We start from the raw sequence: 23,983 nt of genomic DNA, 5'->3' as shown, positions 1-23,983 counted from the left end.
ACTATTCATGTCATTGGTCTTTACTGTTCTGAGATGGTGTCTGACAACAGTGATAATGTAGAGTTTGGTCATCTTGATAATCATCAACCGTTAAGGTATCTTTACTTCAGGTTAGCAGCATCACCTACTCTGTGCCATCTGATGACGGCTTTTGAACAACAAAAATATACCTGAATGCAAGTAAAGAGTACTTGAGATAACCTGTACTACCAATCCCTTTTTTTGTTAAATAAGAATTACCTAAATTTAGACTAAAGGCTCAATGTACATTTCTAGTTAACCATGATAGTCTTAATGTTATCAAAAAAGATAAAGCACTTTCATCTTGCTTATGTATTTTATAGTCTCACAAAAAAGAAAGTTATAAAAGATAATATAAACTATTACCTTTATGACTGTTATATAATGAAACGTGAGATGGGCTTTCTAGTCTAAGAACTTTTGCTACAGGTCTCACGGGACTATTCAGAGGACTGATGATTTCTGGAATAGGTCTCAGGTGATTAAGGTCGATGCTTAGAACCGAGTTCTCATCATGATATACTGAGTTTGTTTCACCAATTTCCATTCTGTGGTCCATTAACTCAGTGGGCTGAAGTGAAGATTCCAGACTTTCTTTAGATAAGCAAGGCTCCAAATGACAAGACTTACTCTCAACCAGTGGTGTATCTACAAGGGAAGGCTCACATTTTGTATTACCATCTTCTGGCAAAATATCGGCTTCTTCAACTGAAGGCTGCAAAATGCTTTCATTGGATTTGACCACTTCTGTTGAAAAAGATTCCTTTGTTACTCTATCTTCAGAAATACAAGAATTTAAACCATCATTTCTATTGGTATCCAATTCCAAGCCAAAGTTCTGAGAAACATTTGTTTGTACTATGTCTATTGCCACAGGAACTGCTGTCCTTGCACCATTAATGCTTTGCTCAATTTCTGTTGATGGAAACAAAGATTCTGTTTGTTCCATTTCTACAGGTGCTGAGGAAGTCTCTGTACCACAAATGGGCACGTCATTATGAATAGTATTATCAATAGATTTAACTAATAAACTATTTTCTTCTTCCAGTTTCCTTTCTGAAATACTGGTCCTGGCAGGTTCAGGTGTCGCTGCTGCAAGAGAATCCTTTGGTTCTAATAACTTTGATTTGGTATCCTCTGTGATATGTTTACTCACAGAAGGAACACATGTCACTGTTTTATCCTGCACCAAACACTCCAAATCACATATGTCACTGGATTTGGGAGCACTGGTTATTTTATGCTGATTATCCTGAGAAACAGGCTGCTTTTTAGCAGGAGAAAGAGTTAAGTTCAATTTTTCCATAAAACTCAACTTTAAGTCTTTGTTTTTTGTTTCATTTGGACCACTTTCAGTTTTAATTGCAAGGTCTTTATTATCTGCACCTTCAGAAACATCATTACTGGAGACTTCACCTTTATCATTTTTTGGCTCATGCAGTCTCTTTACATTAGTGGTGATTTGCTTAGTTTCTCTGTTAGTCTTCTGCAAATGTTCTGTAGGTGTTCTTTTTTCATGTCTCATGTACCTATTTTCTTCTTTGCTTTCTCGTTCTCTTTTCCTCTTATCTTCAGTTCTATGCCTTTCTGTTTCTAAAAGTGTATTTTCCCGTTGGTGCAAAGCATCAACTTCTTTGGAGTCAATGTGTTTTTGAGTTCTGCTGGTTGAAAGAGAGGATGAACATCCTCCTTGAAAACTATGATTACTTATACCCCTGTCTCTTTTACAGTCTTCTCTTCCTCTTCTCTCTTCTGGATGGTATTTACTTGAAATATGAGATTTTGTTATTTCATTCTTGGAATGAGGAAGAGATGTTCGTTCACATCTTCTCCAATGATCTTGGTCTTTTACTACTGATTTAGGTTTCTGATCAACTTTTCTTTCTTCTTTTTCTTGTGATTTTAATTCTTTTCTATTTATACTTTGTGATCTTTCACTTTGCCTTTCTAGTTTTTTGTCACTTTGAAATTCTACTCTGGTGTGTGACCTCTCTCTAAAAGTCTCTTTCTCCCAAAAAGAGCGAATGCGTTCATTTTTATAATCCAAATCTGTGTTACTTTTAAACTTTGAATTTTTGCTTTCAGCCTTTGGTTCACCTTTACCGTATTTCTCAGGACGTCCTTGTGGCCTTTGGCTAGTCTCTATGTTCCTCAGTTCACCATCACCAGAGCTACTGTTTAAGTCTTTTCGTATTCTATCAGTTCCTCTACTATATTGACTATATCCAGAGTCTTTTTTCCCTCTTCTATTATCCTCATTCGAGCTACCCTCACCAACCTGATAATGGGAACGTGACCAAATGCCATTCGTGCAGTGTTTTTCAGCAGATGCAGGCAAATGTGAAGAGCTCTTTTTTTCCGAATGTGATTTTACTTCCTTTTCGAGGTTTGGCAGTGAAGGGTTATGATGTACATCTTTAGAAACATCACTTTTCGCTCTGTGATCAGTCTTTGCACAATCATTCAAATGGGGAGATCTGGATTTAAGATCTTTTGTTTTAACTATATCTGATGTCCTTGCAACTTTATGATTATTTCGAAAATGTGGAAACTCAGACAACCTATTAAGAAAAAGAAATTAACAACAAAATACAAAAGTTATTGCTTTTTAATAATCCAAATTTCATTTTTTTATTTTTTATTTTTATTTTTTTATACCTATAGCACCTGGTAGTCCTAGGTGGTCTCCCATCCAAGTACTAACCAGGCCCGACCCTGCTTAGCTTCCAAGATCAGACAGGATCGGGCACTTTCAGGGTGGCATGGGTGTAGACTAATAATCCAAATTTTAATCACATGTGATACACTTAAAAATTGGAGGGCCCACATACTGGAAAAACTAATTTGACTTTGCATAAAGGCATGAGTGGTAAGGATTTACCAGCTTCCCACTAAATAGGCCAGTTTTCATTTCTTTTCTCAAAATCTGGAGGACCTCTCTGTTCTATCCCAGCACTTGCCAATGTCTTTCAGACTTCCTTCACAACAGGAGAACTCCCAAGCTAACTACAAATTCACTTCTTTTAGAACAAGTGGCATTATTTTCTTGTCCTCACTCACTCTAGCCCAACTGAAATCAGAAGGTAAAGTGAAACTCTGCAGGACAACAGAGACGATCAGAATACAATTCTATGTAGTTCTCTATCCTAGTTTTCTGTTTCACATATAATAGAGTTGTGATTCTCTTAAATGAATGGTAAGTATTTATTGCTTTTTTAAAAATGCCTAAGTTTTAAAGTTTTACATTAGTGTTTCAGTAAACTAGCAGTTTTCCTACAAATGAAATGTATATAGCTCATTATAACTTTTCATAAGTCCAATCTTCCTGAGCTTCTACAACTTCCTGAATTTCTATAAATCTATTCCTAATCAGTACTAAATGTGGAGAATATCAAAACTTAAAAGACTCAGGAAAATGAGGAGATTTTTATAAAACAAAAGAGGACATAGGAGATATATAACCTAAGGCAAATTGTAGACCTTATATGAATCTTGTATGGATGAACTGTATCCCCTAAAAATTCATTTGTTGAAGTCCTAACCCCCAGTAGTACCTCCAAATGTGACCTTATTTAGAGACACAGTCTTTACAGACGTAACTGAGTTAAGATGAAGTCACTGGGGTAAGGGCCTTAATCCAGTATGACTAATGTCCTTGTAAAAAAGAAAACTTGGACAAAGGTATGCATAGAAGAAAGACAATATAGAGAGACACAGGAAGAAGGCAACCATCTACAAGCCAAGGACAGAGGCACTCTTGATATTTCAGTAATTTGGGCCTAGAAGAACCCATAACATACACCACCCACTCAGAAGCAGAGTACCAGAGTAAGATCCCAGTATTAGAAAACTAAATATATTCAGGGTAGTAGTATGTAGCAACATTCTATCTAATAATCATATATAGATATATATAATCATATATAGATCTAATCATATGTAGATCTATATTCATTATAATATACCATTAGTCACATACTCATAGTAAAACCTTACATATTTAATAATGCACGATTTTCATATCTTTCCACTCAAAAGTTAAAAATATCCCACATATCAAAACCCACATAATTTATAAACAGATCCACACCCCTCATTTATACCTTTGGTGAAGATTACTTATTTCTTCATCCTTGCGATTTATTTCCATTCTGGCAGTTTTGATAAGTGCTGAAATATTCTTCTTAAGAGACTGGTTTTCATTTTTTAAGCTGAAATTCTAAACATCATGAAATATATTTAATAAATTATATACTTACAGTATTATTAAACTACTATTTATAATAGCTAATGATTATTGAATGCTAAATACATACCAGGCATTACATATTTGGTCTTATATAATTCTCAAGAAAGTCTTATGAGAAATACTGTTATGCTCATTGTACAGATAGGAAAGCCAAGCTTCAGCGAAGATAACTGGCACCAGGGAAGGGTCATTTAAAGTGAAAGTGCTCATAACAGGGATCAAAATAAAAAAAAAAACACAAATAAGAAGAAAACAGTTCTCCCTGGATCATTATCTTGAAAACTGAAAATACAAATTATCAAAATTTTGTTATATTTTAACAACCTAGCTGTAACATGCAATAATGTACTAATTCTCAGGTGAACAAAGAAAGAATCTAGGATTGGTTCTTCGGGCAAAAAGGAAAAGAAAGAGAAACAACTTTACCAAAAAATACGAATCTGAAAAAAACATAACATTCTTGATTTTTGCAGCAGGACCACAACAAAAGTAACTGGCAATAATTCTGAAGGCATCACAATTTTCCCCCAACAATCATCCTAAATCTTTGCTCATCAAACCATTCCCTTTCAAACCAATGAATATCTCTATGAACTTTCTATTATTAAACTGTTAACTAGTCTAACAGATCTTCTATGTCAATGTCATTTGACAAAGCCAGCAGCTTTCCTATATCAATTTTATAGTAAATTATGCATGTTTTGTCAGATTTGCTTATCAACTACCAACACTTTAGCATTTTAATTGCTAACAAAATTTTTATTAAATTTTTACTTTAAAAGTTAGTAAGACAAAAATAATATGCTCATTACAATGGTACCTGTGTCTGTATTTCTTTAAATTTTTTCATCAGCTCTTTCATTTGTAGCTGACATTTTCCGTATTTTACTTGTAACTGTAAGATATAAAAAGATTAAGCATCATTCTAAATTATTTTCTTAGCTTACATAATATTTCAAAGTATTTAAAATTTTGCAACTCAACCCACTAAAAAGGGTAGATGAGGTCTATTTCTGCTAAAAAGTATTTAGTAAGATCACTGGTGTTTGAAGTTGGCTCTACCAATAATATATATTTTTAGTTTCACATTCAATCTCCAAACCTTAATATTCAAACAAAGTAGAAAAAAATTTACCTGACTTAAGTCTTGGGATATTTCATAACTTAATATAAATCATGAAAAGATAAAATGTTATACCACATGGATTGCCTGTTGAGGTTTTATACATTTAGACACTTAAATTTAATCAAGCAAAATTATAACTAAAATTACAAAAGCATTCAGGAAACATTGTTTTAAAAAGCAGATCTGAAGGCAGAAAGTGACATAAGTATTCTTTTAGTCTGAGAGCTACTTTTTAAACACAGAATGTTTATTTAATAGTAAACAGATGTCTGCACTTCAGGAGCTGCAACAGAGTAAAACAACTGTCCTTAATACATCTGGCAACCCATACATCATTATATGTTGCCTCCTTTGCAGTTCCTTCTTCAGTAAGAATTTCTTCATATAAATCCAAACAATTTCTGGATGGAACACAGGATTTGGAAGGACTGTCTAAAATAAACAAACAAAAAACCCTTACATTAAAATATGTATTTCCAGGTTCAATGTGATACTATCAAAATTCCAATGTCATTTTTCACAGATTACAACAAACAATCCTAAAATTTGTATGCAACCACAAAGACTGCAAATATCTAAAGCAACTCCAGACAGAAGATCAAAGCTGGAGGTATCACATTTCCTGATTTCAAACTATAATACAAAGCTATAGTAATCAAAACTACATGTATTGGTATAAAAGCAGATATATAGATTATTAGGACAAAATAGAGAGTCCAGAAAAAACCCCACACACATATGGACAACAAATTTATGACAAAGAAGCCAAGAATATACAACAGGTAAAGAACAGTTTCAAAAATGGCAGCCACAAAAATCAACTCAAAATGGATTATAAAGACTTGAATAAAAGACCTGAAACCATAAAACTCCTAGGAAAAAAACACAGGAGGTAAGCTCTTGGACACTGGTCTTAGCAATGATTTTCTGGATTTGAACACCAAAAGCAAAGACAACAAAACCAAAAATAAATAAGTGAGGCTGCATCAAATTAAAAATCTTCTTCACAGCAAAAGCAACCGTCAACAAAGTGAAAAGGCAACCTACAGAATGGGAGAAAATATTTGCAAATTATATACCTAATAAGGAGTTTAATATCCAAAGTGTATAATGAACTAACACAACTCAATAGCAAAAACAGAACAAAACAAAAAAAATCTGATTGAAAAATGGGCAGAGGAACTGAATAGACATTTTTCCAAAGGCAAACAAATGGCCAACAGGTACATGAAAAGGTGTTGAACATCAGGGAAATATAAATCAAAACCATGAGATATTACCTCAAACCTATTACAACAGTAATCATTAAAAAGATAAGATGACAAGATAACGAGTGTATAGTGAAAAGGGAACTCTTGTACACTACTGTTGGGAATGTAAACTGGTACAACTACTATGGAAAAGAAAAAATTAAAAACAGAACTACCATATGATTCAGCAATCCCAGTTCTGGGTATATAGTCAAAGGAAATGAAAGCAGGATCTCAAAGAGATATCTGCACTCCAGTGTTCACTGTGGCATTACTCACAAAATTTCCAAGACATGGAAACAACCTGTGTCTATCAACAGATGAATGAATAAAGATATGTGTGTCTGTGTACACGCCCACACCACAATGGAATTTTATTCAGTCATGAGAAAGGGCATTCTGTCTTTGTGACAATATGAATGGACCTTGAGGGTATTATCCTAAGTGAAATACGTCAGAAAAAAACACATACTGTATGATATCACATGTGTGGAATCTAAAAAAGGCAAATGCATAGAAACAGAGACCAGAACAGTGATTATCAGGGGCTAAAGGTGGGGATAAAGAGGAGATGTTGATCAAAGTATAAACTTCTAGCTACAAGATGAATAAGTCTAGTGAGTTAATGTATAGCAATAATTATAGTTAATAGCGCTGTATTACATAATTGAAAGTTGCTAAGAGAATAGATCTTAAATGTTCTCACCACAAAAATAAGATGGAATTATGTAATGTGATACAGGTATTAGATAATTCTATGGTGGTCATTATTATGCAATATATAAGTGTATCACCTCAACACATTGTACACCTTAAGCTTACACAATGGTATATGTCAATTGTATCTCAATAAAGGTGGGGGAGGACAAGTAATGTTAAACTTTTGCATATTGTATCTATTGCAACTTAATGGCTGATATCCATTTCTTTCATATTTCTGAATTTAACCATATCTATACTGATTTCACAGATAAGAGTTGGAAAACCAATTTACCTAAAATGCTTGTGTCAGCAAATCAGGTCTGATGATCATATCTGTTTGAAGCTCTGAGAGATCTGATGATGGAAAAGGTTTCTAATTTGGATGGGTCATGAGACTCTGCATATCACACTCCTATCGATACATTTGAAAATATTTATAGTAACTATCCTTTTCAAAAGTTCCAGTATCATGTAACCTGTGATGTATAACCTGAGTATGAGCAGTAATATACTTACAGACAAGACCACCAGTTACATTTCAAAGGTCCAAAATATTTGTGCACAAGGTCCAATTAAATCTGACACCTAGATGAATAACAAACCTGAGTGCTAATTTGTTTTAATGCTCAAGTTTTAGGCAAGAAAATAATTGCCTAAGTATAATCATTTCAAAAAACAGGCAGATGGTTCAGGATCTATGAGTTATTCTAAAAATTAGTAACAACAAATAAACACTTTCAATAGACTAACCAAACAAAACTATTTTATTATGGAATTTACATACCAGAAACAGCACTGTCCAACCCAGCATATATGTCCAAAGAACCTTCATCATTATTTTTAAGAGGAGAAGCTGCAAGAAAATTAAAGACTAGTTAAAACTGACTTATTACTTTTAGTGAAATTTTCCCATTCCTGCTGTAAAGGACAAGGAAAAGAGACTCCATTATTCTTAAACTCAAAAAAGAGAATTATTTAGAAGTTCTATATAGCCTTATAAACAGGATGATCTTAGCAAACAGATTTATGACTCTTATTACCTCAGATTTAGATTTAAAAGCTTACTTTCAAAACATACTAGTGAGAAGTCTCCAATTCCAAAAATAGCAGCGTAGTGTCTATTAAACTAATCCTCCTGCAAATAACAACTATAAATTTGAAACATTAAAAATTATCTGCAGTCAAATGCTCTACCACTAGACTTACTATGGTGATCACTTTGCAATATATACAAATATCAAATCATTACGGTGTATACCTGAAACTTACATGTTTTATGTAAATTATACCTCAAAAAAAAAAAATCTAATTGAAGAGCTAGAGAGCAACTCAAAGCAGGAAACAACTAGAGGGGAAACAACATCTGAAAGAAAAAAACAGCACTGTGTCAGTTCCCTATCCCCCTTTTATTACAATTTTTTTGTGGAAGGATAGGCCCTACACCTAGTTGGAGCCACACTGAGCAGTGAAAACTCAGATGGAAACCTCTAGTCCTAATAGCTTTAAGACTAGAGAAAAAAATTTGGGAGTGATAACAGCAACTAAACAGTAAGAGAGGAAGTCCAGAGAGCCACAGAGGGGATTCCCCAAATTGTGTCCAAATCTCTGAGTGACCCCTAACCAGTACTGGTAGAAGTTAGAACTCCAAAAAGTCCAGCTAAAGCTAAAAAATCTGAACAGAGATTTCAGCTGCTATCTACCACAAAGAAGATAGAAGTTTAAGTTCAGCCAAGTCAAATACATGCTAAAATTTAAAACAGCAACAATTTTCAGAGGAATTTAACAGAATTTCAACGTCCCTATAACATAACATTTTACAATATACAAAATTACTGCATAGGAAATCTTGGCAGAGAAAAAGAAACAAAAGAACTAAATGAAAATCCTAAAACTGAAAACTATAATATCTAATGTAAAAAAATTCACTAAGTGTACTTGACAGAAGAGCCAGTGAACCTGTAGATCAATAAAAACTACCCAAGTTGAAGAACAGAGAGAAAACAAATTTAAAAGAAAAAAAAGAAAAGAAAAGAAAAGTCTTAGTAACCTAGAGGACAATATCAAAAGTTTTCACATACTATACAGCAGGATTATCAAGAGAGAGTGGGACAGAAAATAATTGGAAGGATACTAGAAGGATGAGAAATGCTAATTAGTAAATATAAAAAATTACTTTTTCTCTTAATTTCTTTTAATTCCTCTTAATTTCCTTAAATACATAGAACAATTTAAAATAAAAATTACAGCATAGTATTGTCGGGTTTATGACATTGTTAACAGATTGTATCTTTACATGAAAAAGTGTAGATACTACTAAGTAGAACGCAAAATGTTAAAGGTGTTTATTGCAAATCCTTGAGCAACTACTAAAAATAACGCAGTGGTACAGCTAAAAAGCTAATAATATAAATTAGAATGTAATTCTAAAATAGATTCAAATAATATTTGAAAGAAGCAAGAAAATCAAAAAGAAAAAATGAAACAAAATAAGATATTAAAATAATAAATTCAATCATCATAATAAAGGACATTACTGGGTTAACTGACAAACTGAAATAAAAATGGCAGATTAAGTGTTGTCTCAGTGTTAAATTTACTGAAATTGATATTATGCTGTTATGTAAGAAAATTAACTTTTTCTTACAAAATATACACTGGAGTATGTGGGGTAAAGGACCATAATGTATGCAAATTACCCTCAAATGAGTCAGGAAAAAAATTGTGTGTGTGTGTGTGTGTATTTCAAAAGAGAGTACATACTCAATGATAAAGCCACTGGCATAAAATATTAACAAGAGGTAAATTTGGGAACTAGGTAAAGGATTCTTTGTATATTCTTATTTTCAAAATTTTTCTGTAAGTTTGAAATTATTTCCAAACAAATATAGTAAAACACGATTATGAAAATATTATAGGAATAAAATTTTTCATAAAATCATGTGAAGTGGTAAGAAGTAAAATGCAACATAAAATACACACTGCGGCTGTAACTATCAAAAAAATGTATGTATGTAGACAGGAAGTTGGGAGAAAGTAATAGGTATAAATGAAAACAGCTATTCCCAGCAAATGAGATTAATAATGCAGTTTTGTTCTTCAAAATAATAAAAGTTGCAGATGTGATAAAAGTTAACTGTTTATGAATCTAGGTGAAAAGTAAATGTGTTCATTATATTATACTTTCAATTTTTCTGTTGGTTTAAAATATTTCAAAGGAAAAATATCATGACAGAAATACACAGCAGAATAACAATTTGAAACTACATCGGCAAAAAAAATAATACCAAAAAGCAAATAATTATTACCCAGAGTGGTTATGTTGGCCATATTTTATGTGAATCCTTCTATATCTATAAATATTAATTTTTAAAAATATATATTTAAGAAAAAATGAAATTCCACTAGATGTTTTACAATTGCCCTTCTCATTCTATAGCAATAGGAATCATAATTCTAGTCAATAAATATCCATTATAATCTTGAAAAGTTTAATGAGGTTGTCATAGCATAATTACAATTAAAACGAAAGAGTAAATGTTACAGCAAGATTTGAAAGTTTACGTTCTGCATTTTATTTAAAATATCACCATGAGCTAGCTTATTTTATTATGAGGTCTTGGTTATCCTTTTCAAACTAATCATCCATTATGACTGTCGATTTTCCCACGAAAAACAATAAATAAGCACCACTGTATTTACTGAAAGTATTAACTTCAAGAGGAACAAATACCTATCTTATATTTTTTTGGATATGACAAAAAAGAACATTACAACTTACATTGGCAAAGTTGCTAATTTCATTACATTCGAGAGGACTGAAAGCATACAATAACAATCGCGTTTACTAGACACTTTCTATTTGCCAGGCACTTCATTGTATTAATTCATATATTTGAAAGAAGAAAAAGTTGATAATGACAGTGTATTCGATAAGAATAAGTAAATAATTTTGTTATTAAATAAACTGAGAAAGACAATTAAAATGAGCTCTTACCAGAAAAGGCATCAAATAAACTTGTTCCATCACCATTGTCATCATCTGCTGCCATGATCCTATTTCCTCTTGACAGTTGCCATCTAAAGTATTAAATATAAACATTTTCCACTGTTAAGAATCAACCTCACAATTCAAAGAGTAAACCTAGCTTTAAGTTAAAGTGCAACTTTCAAATTTGACACACTGAACAAGTTCACTCTATGATGATTACAAAAAAAAAAAAAAAAAAAAGTCTAGCACTTTCCAAAAGCTAAAATTATACAACAAAAATCTTAAATCTGCTGATATGGTTAAGCATTGTCACAAGGTAAATGATGCTAATTTTATAAAATAGACCAAATTACAATTTAACATTTATACTAAAATAAGCCAACTATCATACCAAATAAATACAACTATATGCTGAGTTCTGTGAATCCTCTTAGCAAATCATCAACCCTGGGGGTGGTCTTGGGGACTCCAGACATATGTATACTTCACCAATAAGTTATTAAAATAGGCAAAGAGTAAAGAGTTTGGTACTATACTAGGTTGATAAGGTGTGGGAAAACAGGTACTCTCATACATCACCAGAGTGTACAGTGGTATAAGCTCTATGGAGGCAATATGGTAATAGTTATTAAAATTTTAAATGCAAATACTCTTTAACACAACAATTTCATATCTAGTAATTTGTTCTACAGATACACAAGCACGTGGTTACAAAAATGTATGTACAGAAATATTCAATGCAGTGCTGTTTGTAGTGGCAAGACAGGAAGCAAAGTAAGAATACAAAACAATAAAAAAAAAATTGACTTATCTGGCATGCACTAACATCTGACATTCTCCATTCTGCCACTTAAACTTGATTACCACCAACAGAGACATATGCTTACCAACTGCCAGATGCATTTATTACCAAATCAAGTTATCCTTTTTCCCTCATTTTTTCTAAGTAATAGTATGATGAAAAACTAGATTACCAAAAGGGAGTTATTTTCCACTGAAAACTAAGCTGAATGCTTTGGAAAAACTCAAAGGCGAGTAGCAAGACACACAATTGCTTGTCAAATCAAGTGATGGTGAGATAACCCAAAATACCCAAAGAGAAAATCTAGTCTACACTCAGATTGATTCACAAGTATCCTAGTTCTTAGTCCACTTAATGAAAAAAGTGCTGGAAATCATAAACAATGCCTTATGGGTATGGCTCACGCAAGACAGAAGTCAGAACTCTAACCACCGGATTCACACTCAAAGAAAAGGTCATGGTTGTCCCCAGGAGATACATGTGTTACTCACTTCACTAAAATTAAGGCATATAACTTTCTTCATTTCCCACATTCCCCGTTCCAACATTTTTTCCAATCAGCTGATTTAATTAACTGTTATAATATAGCCTGCACGATAATTACAAAAGGTACAAATGGCATAAACACATCTGGCAAATATCATGACTGACTCTAGGTAAAGCAAGAACTCAACTGGTGGAGCAGAAATTCATAGGTTTCTAATAGTACTGGTAGTAGTACTAGTTGTAAGCTCTCACATAGAGGGGGGAGCATCGGTCAGCAGGCTTTTTACAGAATGGAGATCAGTTAATCTAATGATCTGGTTATACAGAGGTCAAATATATCAAAATTTTCATTGCATATTATTTCACACGGTTTTAGTTTTTACTACTGGCAGGCATTAAAAAAAAAAAAAAAGATTCTACTTGCTCTAGTAAAACTGGGGAAAAAATACAAGAGAGCTGACAAATCCTGAATCTTTCGTCCCTCATCTGTCTTAAATGTTTCTCCAATTGTTCCTAGGACCATGTCTCTAACTCCTTAATCTCTAGGCCTCCCACCAGCGAAGCTGTTTTTTTTTTTTTCTTGATTACTTATAAATTTAAGAGAAAGTGACTGTTTATTGCTTAATCACATCATATGTTGCATTAAGAGTGCTTCAAAATTATTTCTGAAAATAGTATATATAGTAATATAAAGAACTCATAAATGATATTTGTTACATGGGTTATTTCTCACTATGTACACATAAAAAATTAAAGGAACTATGGCAATTATCATGCTTCTCCATTCTAAATCCACTCTGCTGTGATAATGGAGGTGGACGTTCAAAATCGTTCTCCTTTGTTAACTGGCACAATGTTAAGCCTTGTGAGTAGAGTGTGCTGGAGGGACACTGCAAAAGGTTTCTTTTCCTAGTTTCAGCATGCCTGGCTAGCTAGGCTCCTGCAGAGCACACTTTTCTTCAGCATTCTGTTCCTGCAGCAGATGCGGTTTCTCCAGCACTAGGTTCCTGCAGGGCACAATTTTTCCACATGCCTGCCTCCAATAAGTGAAGTTGCAATGGGCACAGCAGGACATAGCTTTCTCCTGCTAGGCTCAGGGAGAGGGCAGCTTCTCCAAATCTTAGATATCACAGCACTTGACAGTCAGTAGCACCCAGGAGCTTCCCTAAACACCTCCTCTGCTAGATTCAGAGCAGTGTCACCAGCAAGGTACTTAGCTACCTCTAGCCCAGCCATACTCTTTCCAATGAAGAAGTAGCTCTTTGGATGATCTATCTCAACCCTAGAAGTAGTGGCTACTCCCTTTATCTGCTATTCCTATATTTTTTAGAGTTATCTTTAACACTTACTAACCAATTTCCAGTTACTCCCTCTGCTTATAATTCTTTATACTAAGCCTTTTCTTTTCAAATTACTGTGTGGTTTTTCTGTCCTGATTGCACTCTGTCTGATGCAGGTTAACAATCACAATAGAGATTTTAAGAAACTTGTCTGCTGTTCGAGCAGTTAAACAAATTTAAAGACATAGCTCTGAACACAAAATTGAAAGGCTTAATCTGATGACTATATCCCTGCAAGCAACGATTAAGAGAACTTATTTTACTTTCGAGCATTTATAAAAATTGATTAAATATCATGATAATGCAAGTTTCAATATCACAGAAGTACTTTTATCAAGACCAATAAAATTCAAAGTTAACAATGCACTTTCAAATTTCCCAATTCATTTAGAAATTTATAAACATAGGTCAAAGAATAATATTAATGGAAACTGGGAAATATATAGAACTAAGCAACAATGAATAGACCACATAACAAAACTTATGAAATACAAATGAAATAGTCTTTTTAGAAAAAGGTTATAGCTTTAGTTATAGTTCTATAACTAAAAAAATAAAGTTAAAAAAAGAACTAAGTAAATCTAAAGAAACACATAAAGAACAAATAAATAAAAAGAAACAAACACTATAGAGATGAATAAAAATAAATGCTGGCGCTTTAAAAGACAAACAGTCAGATAATTTTATGTGGTTAGTACAGTCTAGACATCAACACTGGGCAAAGATAGGACAAGATAGGAAATTTACAAGTCAGGAACACTATAGGTCAATCTTTCTTATGAATATAGAAATAGCCTTAAAAAAACTAGTTAACTGCACCCAGCAAGACATTTAACAAAAAAAAACAAAAACAAAAATACACTACTAAGTGAGGTCTATCCCCAAAAGGTAAGGATGGTATAACTAAAAAAATCAATTAGTATAAAATAAGCACTGATCTCTAATTGATAAAGTTGCTTCCCAATGGGTATGGGTTAACAGGTCTGCTACGGTCATACATGTGTATTGAAATTGAACAAATTAAGTAAATGGATAGCAAACGGTCAGAGCCAGGTATTACAGAAAAGCAAGAGAACAGGCTAGAATGATCCCTGTGGTAATGGATTAGAGTTGAAGACATCAGTAAAAAGTCACATTTAATTTAATATACAGATGATTAGATACAGAAATATTTATAGGTGCATGTATACATATATGGGTTAGTAGACACACATATATTTCTTTGCTCTATCAATTGAGAGAGCCTAAAAAACAGTATCAATAAGCACATCTAGTATCCACATCTTGGCTTCTAATACTACTCTCCATTAAAATGGACTGAGACTCCTTGAAGAAATGGCTGATTCTAAGACTGAGACAGGAAATACACAAGATGATGTGAAGCATCTTTATAGTGTAAGAAAGTAAGGAAGTATCAAAAGAAAAATTGATGGAGGTATGTCAATGAAGCACTGGAACCAACTGAAAGAGTTCCCAATAGCCAAAGTTGGAACAATTTGAGCAAGAAATTATAGTAAAGAATTATAACACATATAAAAAATATATATCATTCCACAGAGATAAGTAAATTAGCAAATGGCTTAAAGATAATTCCAAATAAATTATGTAGATACTCCACTCTAAAGTAGGCAAGGCATAATTTCCCACTCCTCTGCATAGTGACTTCCTTCCAAAGAAGAGAGTATGGAATGGGGAAAAACAAATAACTTTATGATAAAGAAACCTGACAAACACTACTTCAGTCAGATGACCAAGTTTATATCAACAGCCACGAATCACGTTGATAGTATATATTCTTGATATGTAATGAAAATGGCACTTTACCCATGATCTTCCCCGAAATCCATAAAACCTCAGTCTACTCATGAGATAAACATCACAAAATCTAATAGAGGGGTATCCCTACAATATACCTGACTAGTACTCTTCAAAATGGTCAAGGACATCAAAAACAAGGATTTGAGAAAATGCCACAGTTGAGAGGAGCCTAAGAAGACATGACAACTCATTGTAACACGGTGTTCTGGAACAGAAAAAGGATGAACATTAGGTAAAACTGAAGGACATTTGCATAAACTATGGATTTTAGTTAATAATAATGTATCGATGTTGGTTCATTAATTATTAAAAATGTATCATGCTAATGTAACATTAACAACAGAAAACTGGGGGGGGTCTGTAGGGTGATAAACAGGAATTCTCTGTACTTCTCAATTTTTCTGTAAATCTAAAACTTCTAACAAATATAGCCTATTAACAAAAAAATAATTAGGATATTTCATCAAGTTAGATTACAAAAGAAAAAATATGATCATCTCAAAATCAGCGTATGATAAAATTCAAGATTTTTAACTAACTTAGAATTTATGAAAGTTTAAGGGATCTTACTTAAACTGATAAAGTATATATTTCTATTAAAAATATCTTTACATTAAACATCATAGATGATTGTAAAATAGAAGCATCTCCTTTGAAAGTCAAGCATACTTCTACTTGAAAAAAGTAAGACATGAAATGAGACAGAACTGGAATAGAAATAAAGCTAACATTATTCACACTATCTTGTAGAAAATCTACAAATTATTAGAATAAGAGTTTCTCAAAGTCAATAAACATAAGATTAATATACAAAAAGCAACAGCTTTCCTATATGCCAGCAAACAGTTTTAAAACATAACTGACAAAAAGATATTATTTATAACAACAAAACCATAAGGTACATAGGAATTACACAAGATGTGCAAGACCTTTATGGAGAAAATTATAAAAGATCTAATCAGGGGTCTAAAACCTTTTCTTCTTAAAAGGCCAGAAAGTAAGTATTTTATACTTGCAGGCCATCTGGTCTGTCACAACCACTTAACTCTGCCACTGTACCCTGAAAAGCACCAAAGACAACATGTAAACAAATATGTGTGGCTGTATTCCAATAAAAGTCTATTTACAAAAACAGGCAGTTTACTTATGATCTAAATAAATGATAAAATATCTCAATCATACAAAGGAAAACTCAATATCAAAGTTGGCAATTCTCCCTAACTTTATTAACTCAATGCAATTCTAGTCAACCTTAACAAGCTGACCATAAAATTCAAATTGAAGTGTAAAGGCCTTGGAGATTCAGGACATTTTTTATTTTGATTGGGAGGAAGTAAATTGTTTACTGAAGTATAACACAAATACAGAAAATAGTAAAAATTGTGTACAGTCCTATGATTTTTCACAAACTGAATATATCCATGTAACTGCCACTCAGATCAAGAAACAGACGGTTACCAGTCTAAGTTACTCCTCTTGCCCCTGGTAGCCACTATCCACTCCCAAATGTTATCAAAGATATGTGAAAATAAAAGCATATATATTGTTGATGACTTGCTTTGCAGAGGAAGCATTTGCATATCAATAGAGTGGGAGGTAATGGAGATGTGTTAATTTCAAATGAGGACACCATCAACTTTGGAGAAAAGACATATATGGAGGGAGAACTCTAAAACAGCCTAGTGGGAATGGGTCTCAGGTAGAATAGGACTGGGAAATACGACTCAAATCTTCTCTGAGTCAAACAGAAGATACTAAATATCAGACCAAGAAATCTGGTCTTGAACTTTCAAAAGATAGGAAAGGTTTCTGAGTTAGAAACATCGGTATAAAAAAATTAAACAGAAAGATTAATGTGTGGAATGAACTAGGAAGACAAAAGTATAGGGAAAAAAACTGGGAAGAAGGCTACTATGAGTCCACATGATAAGACTTAACCCAAGATGGAGACAGTGGGAAGGAAAAGAATGTTTACAAGGAATAATGGAAAAATGTAAATAGGGGTAAATGCTGAATATGGGAAATATAAACAACAATCTCCTGCCTCAATTTACTCTCAAGCAACAAGCTTCTATTATCTTTGATTCTTTCCTTATCTCCACACCCACTTTCAAATAGTCAAAATTCTTAGTGATTTTATTTTTAAGGCTCTCAAATTTAATGCCTCCTTTCCACTCACAATCATTGTTCCAGTTTCAGATATAATTGTTTCCCACTTAAATTAATATAAAAGTCTCCTAGCTGGTTTTCACACTATCAATATCTTCATCCTCTTACCATTTTCCATACTGGAACCCTAATTACTCCTGTTTATGTCTGACCTATGTTTTACTCCCAGGTCAGAAACCTTCAAGAGCTACCCAAAATAACATTATCAAGTTAAGAGTCCCTAGCACAGAACCCAACGCCTTTTCCAGATATGTCTATCACTACTTTTCTTACTATCTCACACCGCTCCCCTCACCTACACCATTCAACTACATGATTGATTCTGTACCATAGTACATGTTTCTATAATGTCAGTTAGTACATACATTATTGAGTAATAGAAAAATGAAGTCAGTATAATGCAGAAATTATGTTGGTTCAGAAAGAGTTTTCTTCCTAGGAAGTTTAAAGTTTTCTATCATTAATTAAATGTACCATTAATTAAATGTAGCAAGCCCTGAAGGAATCTAGTCCTGTATATGGTGCCCTTGCCCTAGCTGCCCATCACTATTCTGACTCAGTATAACAACAGGCTTTGTCTTAGAAGAGGTTAAGCATGGTTTTCCTAAATTTTTTTTTTGGGGGGGGGGGGCAGTTAGTGACCCCAAACACAGGCAATGAGCCAGAGCCATTCAGTTTGCCATCACAATATTTCACGTAAAACCTGTAACTGCCTCTACATCAACAACCTCTGATGTTTCCATCCCTCCGTTCTTGTCTACACAAATCAACAGCCTCAATCTTTAATTCCATCTTTCATCAAGTGATTTCATCTTTTTTCTTGAGAAAAAGACCTGTGATTATTGCTATTTACTTATTAGGAATTTAACATGTATTCTTAACTGTGCCAATATTTTAATGAAAATTGTTACTGTTCCTGTTGGTGCATGGGTGGATAGGTTTTGAGTATTTTGCCTATTTTCCCCATAAATCCTATTTTAGTGAGTTGCAGAATTGAAGGTTTTTCAAGAATGCATTTAACATTAAAGCAGAAATGTCTGTATATGCAGTTCCTTAAATATTCCATGTACTTGAACTCCCGAAACCTTGCTCATTCTGTTTCCTTACCTGGACTGCCCAGTTACCATAAAAGAGAAGACACTTTCTACAGACTTAATAACTCACTATTTCCTTAATCTACTGACATTCTAAACCCGTTATTATTGCATTTAGCAACCTCAATTGCAATCTTTTATTTTCTGAAGTTGTTCTCATACTTTAGCATGAAACAGAAACCCCTGGAGAAGTTAAAACACAAGACGGATGGGCCCCATGTCCAAAATTTGATTCCACAAATTTGGGGTGAGACTTGAGAATTTGTATTTCAAAAAAGCTTCCAGGTCATGCTGCTGGTCCAAGGACCACACTTTGAGAACTATTATTTCAATAGACCGGTGCTGTCCAAAAGAACTCTCTACAATAATAAAAATGTCCTATATCTGAGCTGTCTAATATGGTTAACTACTATCCGTATGTGGCATTGGGTACATGAAATATGCATAGCATGACTGAGTATATTAGTTTCCTATTGCTGTTCTAACAAATTATCACAAACTTATTGATTTAAACAATACAAATTCATTACCACAAAAATCTCACAGAGGGGATTTATCACAGCTGTTATTAGAATTTCAGTAATACCTACCTAGCTCTAAATGCTACTGGGCACTTATAAAAATGTATCTGAATACTTTCTCCTTAGAAGATGTACTCCTGGACATCAATATTGTATTTTCTATAAATGCAAAGCAAAATTTATCTCTGGGCTAAGCACTTCCCAAGCAAACACAAAGCGGTAGGAAATAAAGAACAAGCACTGCACAAAAAAGTAGGAGTACCAGCTCAGATTTAGACTCCTCTGCTGCTCCCTCAGAACACAAGAAAATTAGAAAATTTAGTTTATGACACAATATAAATCAAAAGTCTAGCAATAAGATGCTAAAGTTAATAAACACATTCCTGTAAGTCCAACCTCACGAAGTCCAAAACCAAAAATGATCATCTTTCCATCAAGATCTGTCACCTCCTGACATCCCTACTTCTTTGAATACCAACAGCATTCCCGTATAGCCTACTGGTACTACTCTGCAATGTTTCTCCCATGTATCCTCATGTCTGCTATTTGAATTTGTTTCTATAGGTCTTACTATAGCTATCTAATTATCTCCTCTCTCCAAAATACATGCTACACACAATTGTTGGGTTACTTCTAAAGCAATCCTGCACATATCACTTCTTACCAAAAACTTTCCATTAATTCCCAATATCTACTAAAGTCCATACTTCTTACATGATCTACGCTGGCACCTACTTTTCCAGCTCTATCATGCACTATCCCAAGGTTTCCACAATCCCAAGGTTCAGTGAAACTGGATTCCTGTCTGCAAATACAGTTCCTGACACCATTTCCCCATATCTATTCATGAACTCGCAAACAGTCTCGGTGTGAATACCCAGATTAGAATGTGAAAAATATGGTTTTTAGCAAAGTCAGGTGATATGTACACAATTAAGATACTTGGACTTCATCCAGTAGGGAATGGGGGAACCACTGAGGTTTTTAAAGCAGAGGAATATCAAGATCAAATCTGTATTTCAGAAATTTAACTCTAGTAAGAAGAGTATAGAAAACATTAGTGTCAAGGGAGCTAGAAAAGACCGTTAAAACCGTGTTGGAGACAATGAGAGGTGACTAAGTTGTCAGTAGTGGAAATAAAGGCAAAAAGCAGATCAGAGAGATTTCTGTGGCAGAATCAAAAAGATTTAATGAAATGTATATTCAAATGTCCACTCTTGACCCCTTTAAAACCACAGCCTGAATGCAAATTGTAATTGAAAATGTAAACTGATCCTACTCCCTACTCTGCTTAAAATTCTCAAGTGCTTTCTAGTTTTAGGTTAAAAAACAAATTTTGTCACAATTGTGCTCATAAGCCCAAAGCAACCTGACCTCTGTGCATCCCTCCAGTGTTAGTCTGCCTCATTCTCCCCCATTCCCTAGCAGTCTTTAATCATACTGCCCTTCTTTCAGCTCCTTGAACATGCTGTTTGTTCCCTCGTATCACAGGGCCTCTGCAGAGAGTGCTCTTTCCTTGACCTCCACCTTCAGTTAACTCATCTTTGATATTCCTTCCCACTTAAGCAATGTTTGAGCCTTCCCTAGCTACCCTCTCTCTCCCATGTTATATATTCTTAGGTCAGGCCCCATGTTATATATTCTTAGTCTGCTGTGTCCTTTCTCTTTATGACCTCTTTTCAGTTTCTGAATACGTTTTTGTGGTATTCCTAGAGAAATGTCCATCTCACCCACTGGACTGCAAGCTCCATGAAAACCAGGACCAGCTCTGTTCTATTCACCACTGTATCCCCAGCTTTGCATAGGGCCTGCAGGTTGGTAGTAATAAAAAAATTGTTGCATTAACAAAATTCCCAATTTATCAAATGACAATTCTGAGGTTTCTAGTTTTGATAACAAGGTAGTCATGCTTTTAAATGAAATGGAAAACCAAAGAAGACATCTTGAACTATCTGTAGGACATCCAGGTGAACATGTCTAAGAGACAGCTGGAAACGTCAGAGTATGTAGCACAGAAAACAAGACATAACTGGTATAGTTCATATTACTCTCCTGAAATCACGAAGACCAGTGTCTTTCCTGGAAAGGACGAGAGGAGAAACAGGAGGATTATGTATCAAAATCTCCCGAGAAGAGCTTTTGCACACTTATTCTCACCTTCCTTTAACTGAGGCTCTTGATCTATAATGAGAGTTGCTACTGATAGGAATGTTGCACCTATGAAAAGTGTAGAGGCAAAATTTTAAATGCTGAGAAACACGATGAGGAAAGAAAAGTTGCAAGCTCATACATAATCTTTTCAGGAACGATTCCAATAAATTCAGACATGAAGATGAAGCCAATGAGAAGGATCACTCAACTTTTTGTGATAGGACATCTTAAAAAGACATTCTAAAGGAAGTTTTCTTTTTTAAAAAAATTGAGAGAATGAAATAAGCATTTGTAGAGAAAAACAGGAAAAATCCAGGGAAGAGGGAAGGTGTAGTTTTGGCTCATGGGAAAGGTCAGATCTAATACAGCAGATCCCTGAAGAATATATAAGGGAGAAATAACAACAAACATTATGTATACTGAACACTGTATGCCAGACACTGACCTAAATATTCTAAATACATTAAATTACTTTAAATCCTCCCACGAGTCCTATAAGGTATACTGCTCTTCTTTTTCCCAGTTTACAGATGAGGAAACAGATAAGAGATTATAAAACCTGCCCCAAGGTAAAATAGCTGGCAAGTGCCAGATCTGAGATTGGACCCCAGCTCTGTCTCCAAAGCCAGATGACAATATCAAGAATGTGCATTAGATGTTGAAAGGGAACCATATCACTGTAAAATAGCAAGAAATGCTAGGAAAAGATAATTGGGATGAAGGTCTCTGCCCCACTCCCAAGAGGAGCTGAGAGGTAGAGACCAAAGGTTTGGAACTGGAGCTGTGGAGAATGGAAAACATCAAAAAAGAATCTGAGAAAAACCAGGTAAGAATGAGAGTCAACGTCAACTTGATCCCTTAAGTAGAAATCCTGAGATTCTGTGAATTCTACATTAAAATCTGAGGTAAGACCTACTTTGTCACGGTTCTTGGCGCTGTGGAGGTCAAGAAACTTCTCTGAGCTTAACAGTCTCGAAAACGACCAACATCAATGATCACCGGACACTCAGAAATACCCATTCCTGCAAAGAATCTCATCTGAAAGCCTTTGAGAGTACATTCCAAGACGAGATTGGTTTGGGGGGGAGGGGCGGAAGGAGCAGTCGAAAGGGCAATTCCTACATGCGTTCGCCTCCAGCCTGGACCGTCTGGAGGGACCACACAGGGACATGGAGTGCCAACCCACAGGCTGCAACCGAGGACGGCGGGAACGCTGCTCCCAGTGGGCCCCGGATATCAGAAGCGCCCTCCCACTGCCTCCGCAGCTCTCTTCGACTCCCTGACTGTTCGGACGCCGCAGGCCTCCGCTCGGGGTACTACCTCGCCATGCAGCCTCTTCCCCAGCAGCTTCGCGCGAACCGGACCCCCAAAGCAACTTACCCAATCTGCCTGGCCCAAGACAGCCCAGGATCCTTTCAGTACAGCGAGATCTCCCAGGCATCTCCGCCAATGCCAGAGCGCAAGCAGGGCGCGGAGGTGGGACTGAGAGCCCACAACCAATCAAATCAGACGCAAAGCACGTCCTGGCGTACATAACTAGTTCCCGCCTTCGGGAGGGGGAAAAAAACCACACGGTTGGCGCCAAACTCCAGTATTTCTTCGGGGTAAGCAGAGGGGCGGGGCCAGAGCTGACGGAGGTGGAGACGCACCGGGGCTTCACCACGGAAGGGGTGGGACCTTGGCCAAGGTAGAGGTGGTGTCTGGGAGAAGCTCCTAATGAAAGGGATAGTGAGAAGGCCTTCTCATTTATTTAGTCTTATATTCCATAAATTCTATTGAATCTCAGCCACTTGCTAGACATTGTGCTGGGCGCTGGCTCAATAATGATGAATAAGCACTGTTCTTTGCCCTCAGACACGTTCCTGGATGATAGAGGAACAACTTATCCCAGAGTGTGGGAGCGTTGAGGAAGGGGTACTAGTTCAGTGGGATGGGAGGAAGAGGAGAGGTTTTTAGAGGGTAGAATACCCGAATAGTCTTAAAGAACCTGCAGAAACCAGAGGTGTGGGTAGTGTCTAGATTCCGGAAATGGAGCCAGGACCTTTGGCTGGTGAGGAAGTAAAACAAAGCCAACTTCCCGTTACTTCATCTAGAGACCTTGATCTTGAACCCTAGCCGTTTCCTCTAGCTTGTCCATTTTAACAACTTGGAACTGTCGTATCATTATTAAATATTTTTAAATTTTGAAAAGGCCCCCATTTGGGAGAGTATGTTCTGGGAAAGCACTGGCTTCCAAGATTCTTCCCCAACCAGCTTCTCTTCTGAG

The 23,983-nt window shown here is 34.9% G+C and overlaps 1 protein-coding gene and 1 pseudogene across 9 annotated transcripts in view; both read right to left on the bottom strand.

Moving 5' to 3' along the window:
- Positions 1–23,206, bottom strand: part of CASP8AP2 (caspase 8 associated protein 2) — a 39,009-nt gene extending 15,803 nt beyond the window's left edge. For 4 of the 9 annotated variants that reach the window (XR_004950649.1, XM_036220119.1, XM_036220113.1 and 1 more), the window contains exons 1-7: positions 23,038–23,069; positions 11,343–11,425; positions 8,133–8,201; positions 5,728–5,828; positions 5,091–5,165; positions 4,125–4,240; positions 388–2,582 (exon numbers count right to left, since the gene is read on the bottom strand). Coding sequence is in view for 8 of the 9 variants with exons in the window: in XM_036220119.1 (XP_036076012.1) it covers positions 388–2,582; positions 4,125–4,240; positions 5,091–5,165; positions 5,728–5,828; positions 8,133–8,201; positions 11,343–11,425; positions 23,038–23,045 (2,647 nt within the window). In the remaining variant the exon portion in view is untranslated. The other 5 variants (XM_036220121.1, XM_036220120.1, XM_036220115.1 and 2 more) reach the window with 4 other exon arrangements.
- LOC118606720 lies at positions 2,677–2,795 on the bottom strand (annotated as a pseudogene).
- Positions 23,207–23,983: the final 777 nt, after the last annotated feature.

Source organism: Rousettus aegyptiacus, unplaced genomic scaffold, assembly GCF_014176215.1.
Source record: "Rousettus aegyptiacus isolate mRouAeg1 unplaced genomic scaffold, mRouAeg1.p scaffold_m13_p_1, whole genome shotgun sequence".
Lineage (NCBI taxonomy): Eukaryota > Metazoa > Chordata > Mammalia > Chiroptera > Pteropodidae > Rousettus > Rousettus aegyptiacus.
This window is presented reverse-complemented; position numbering and strand designations above follow the sequence as displayed.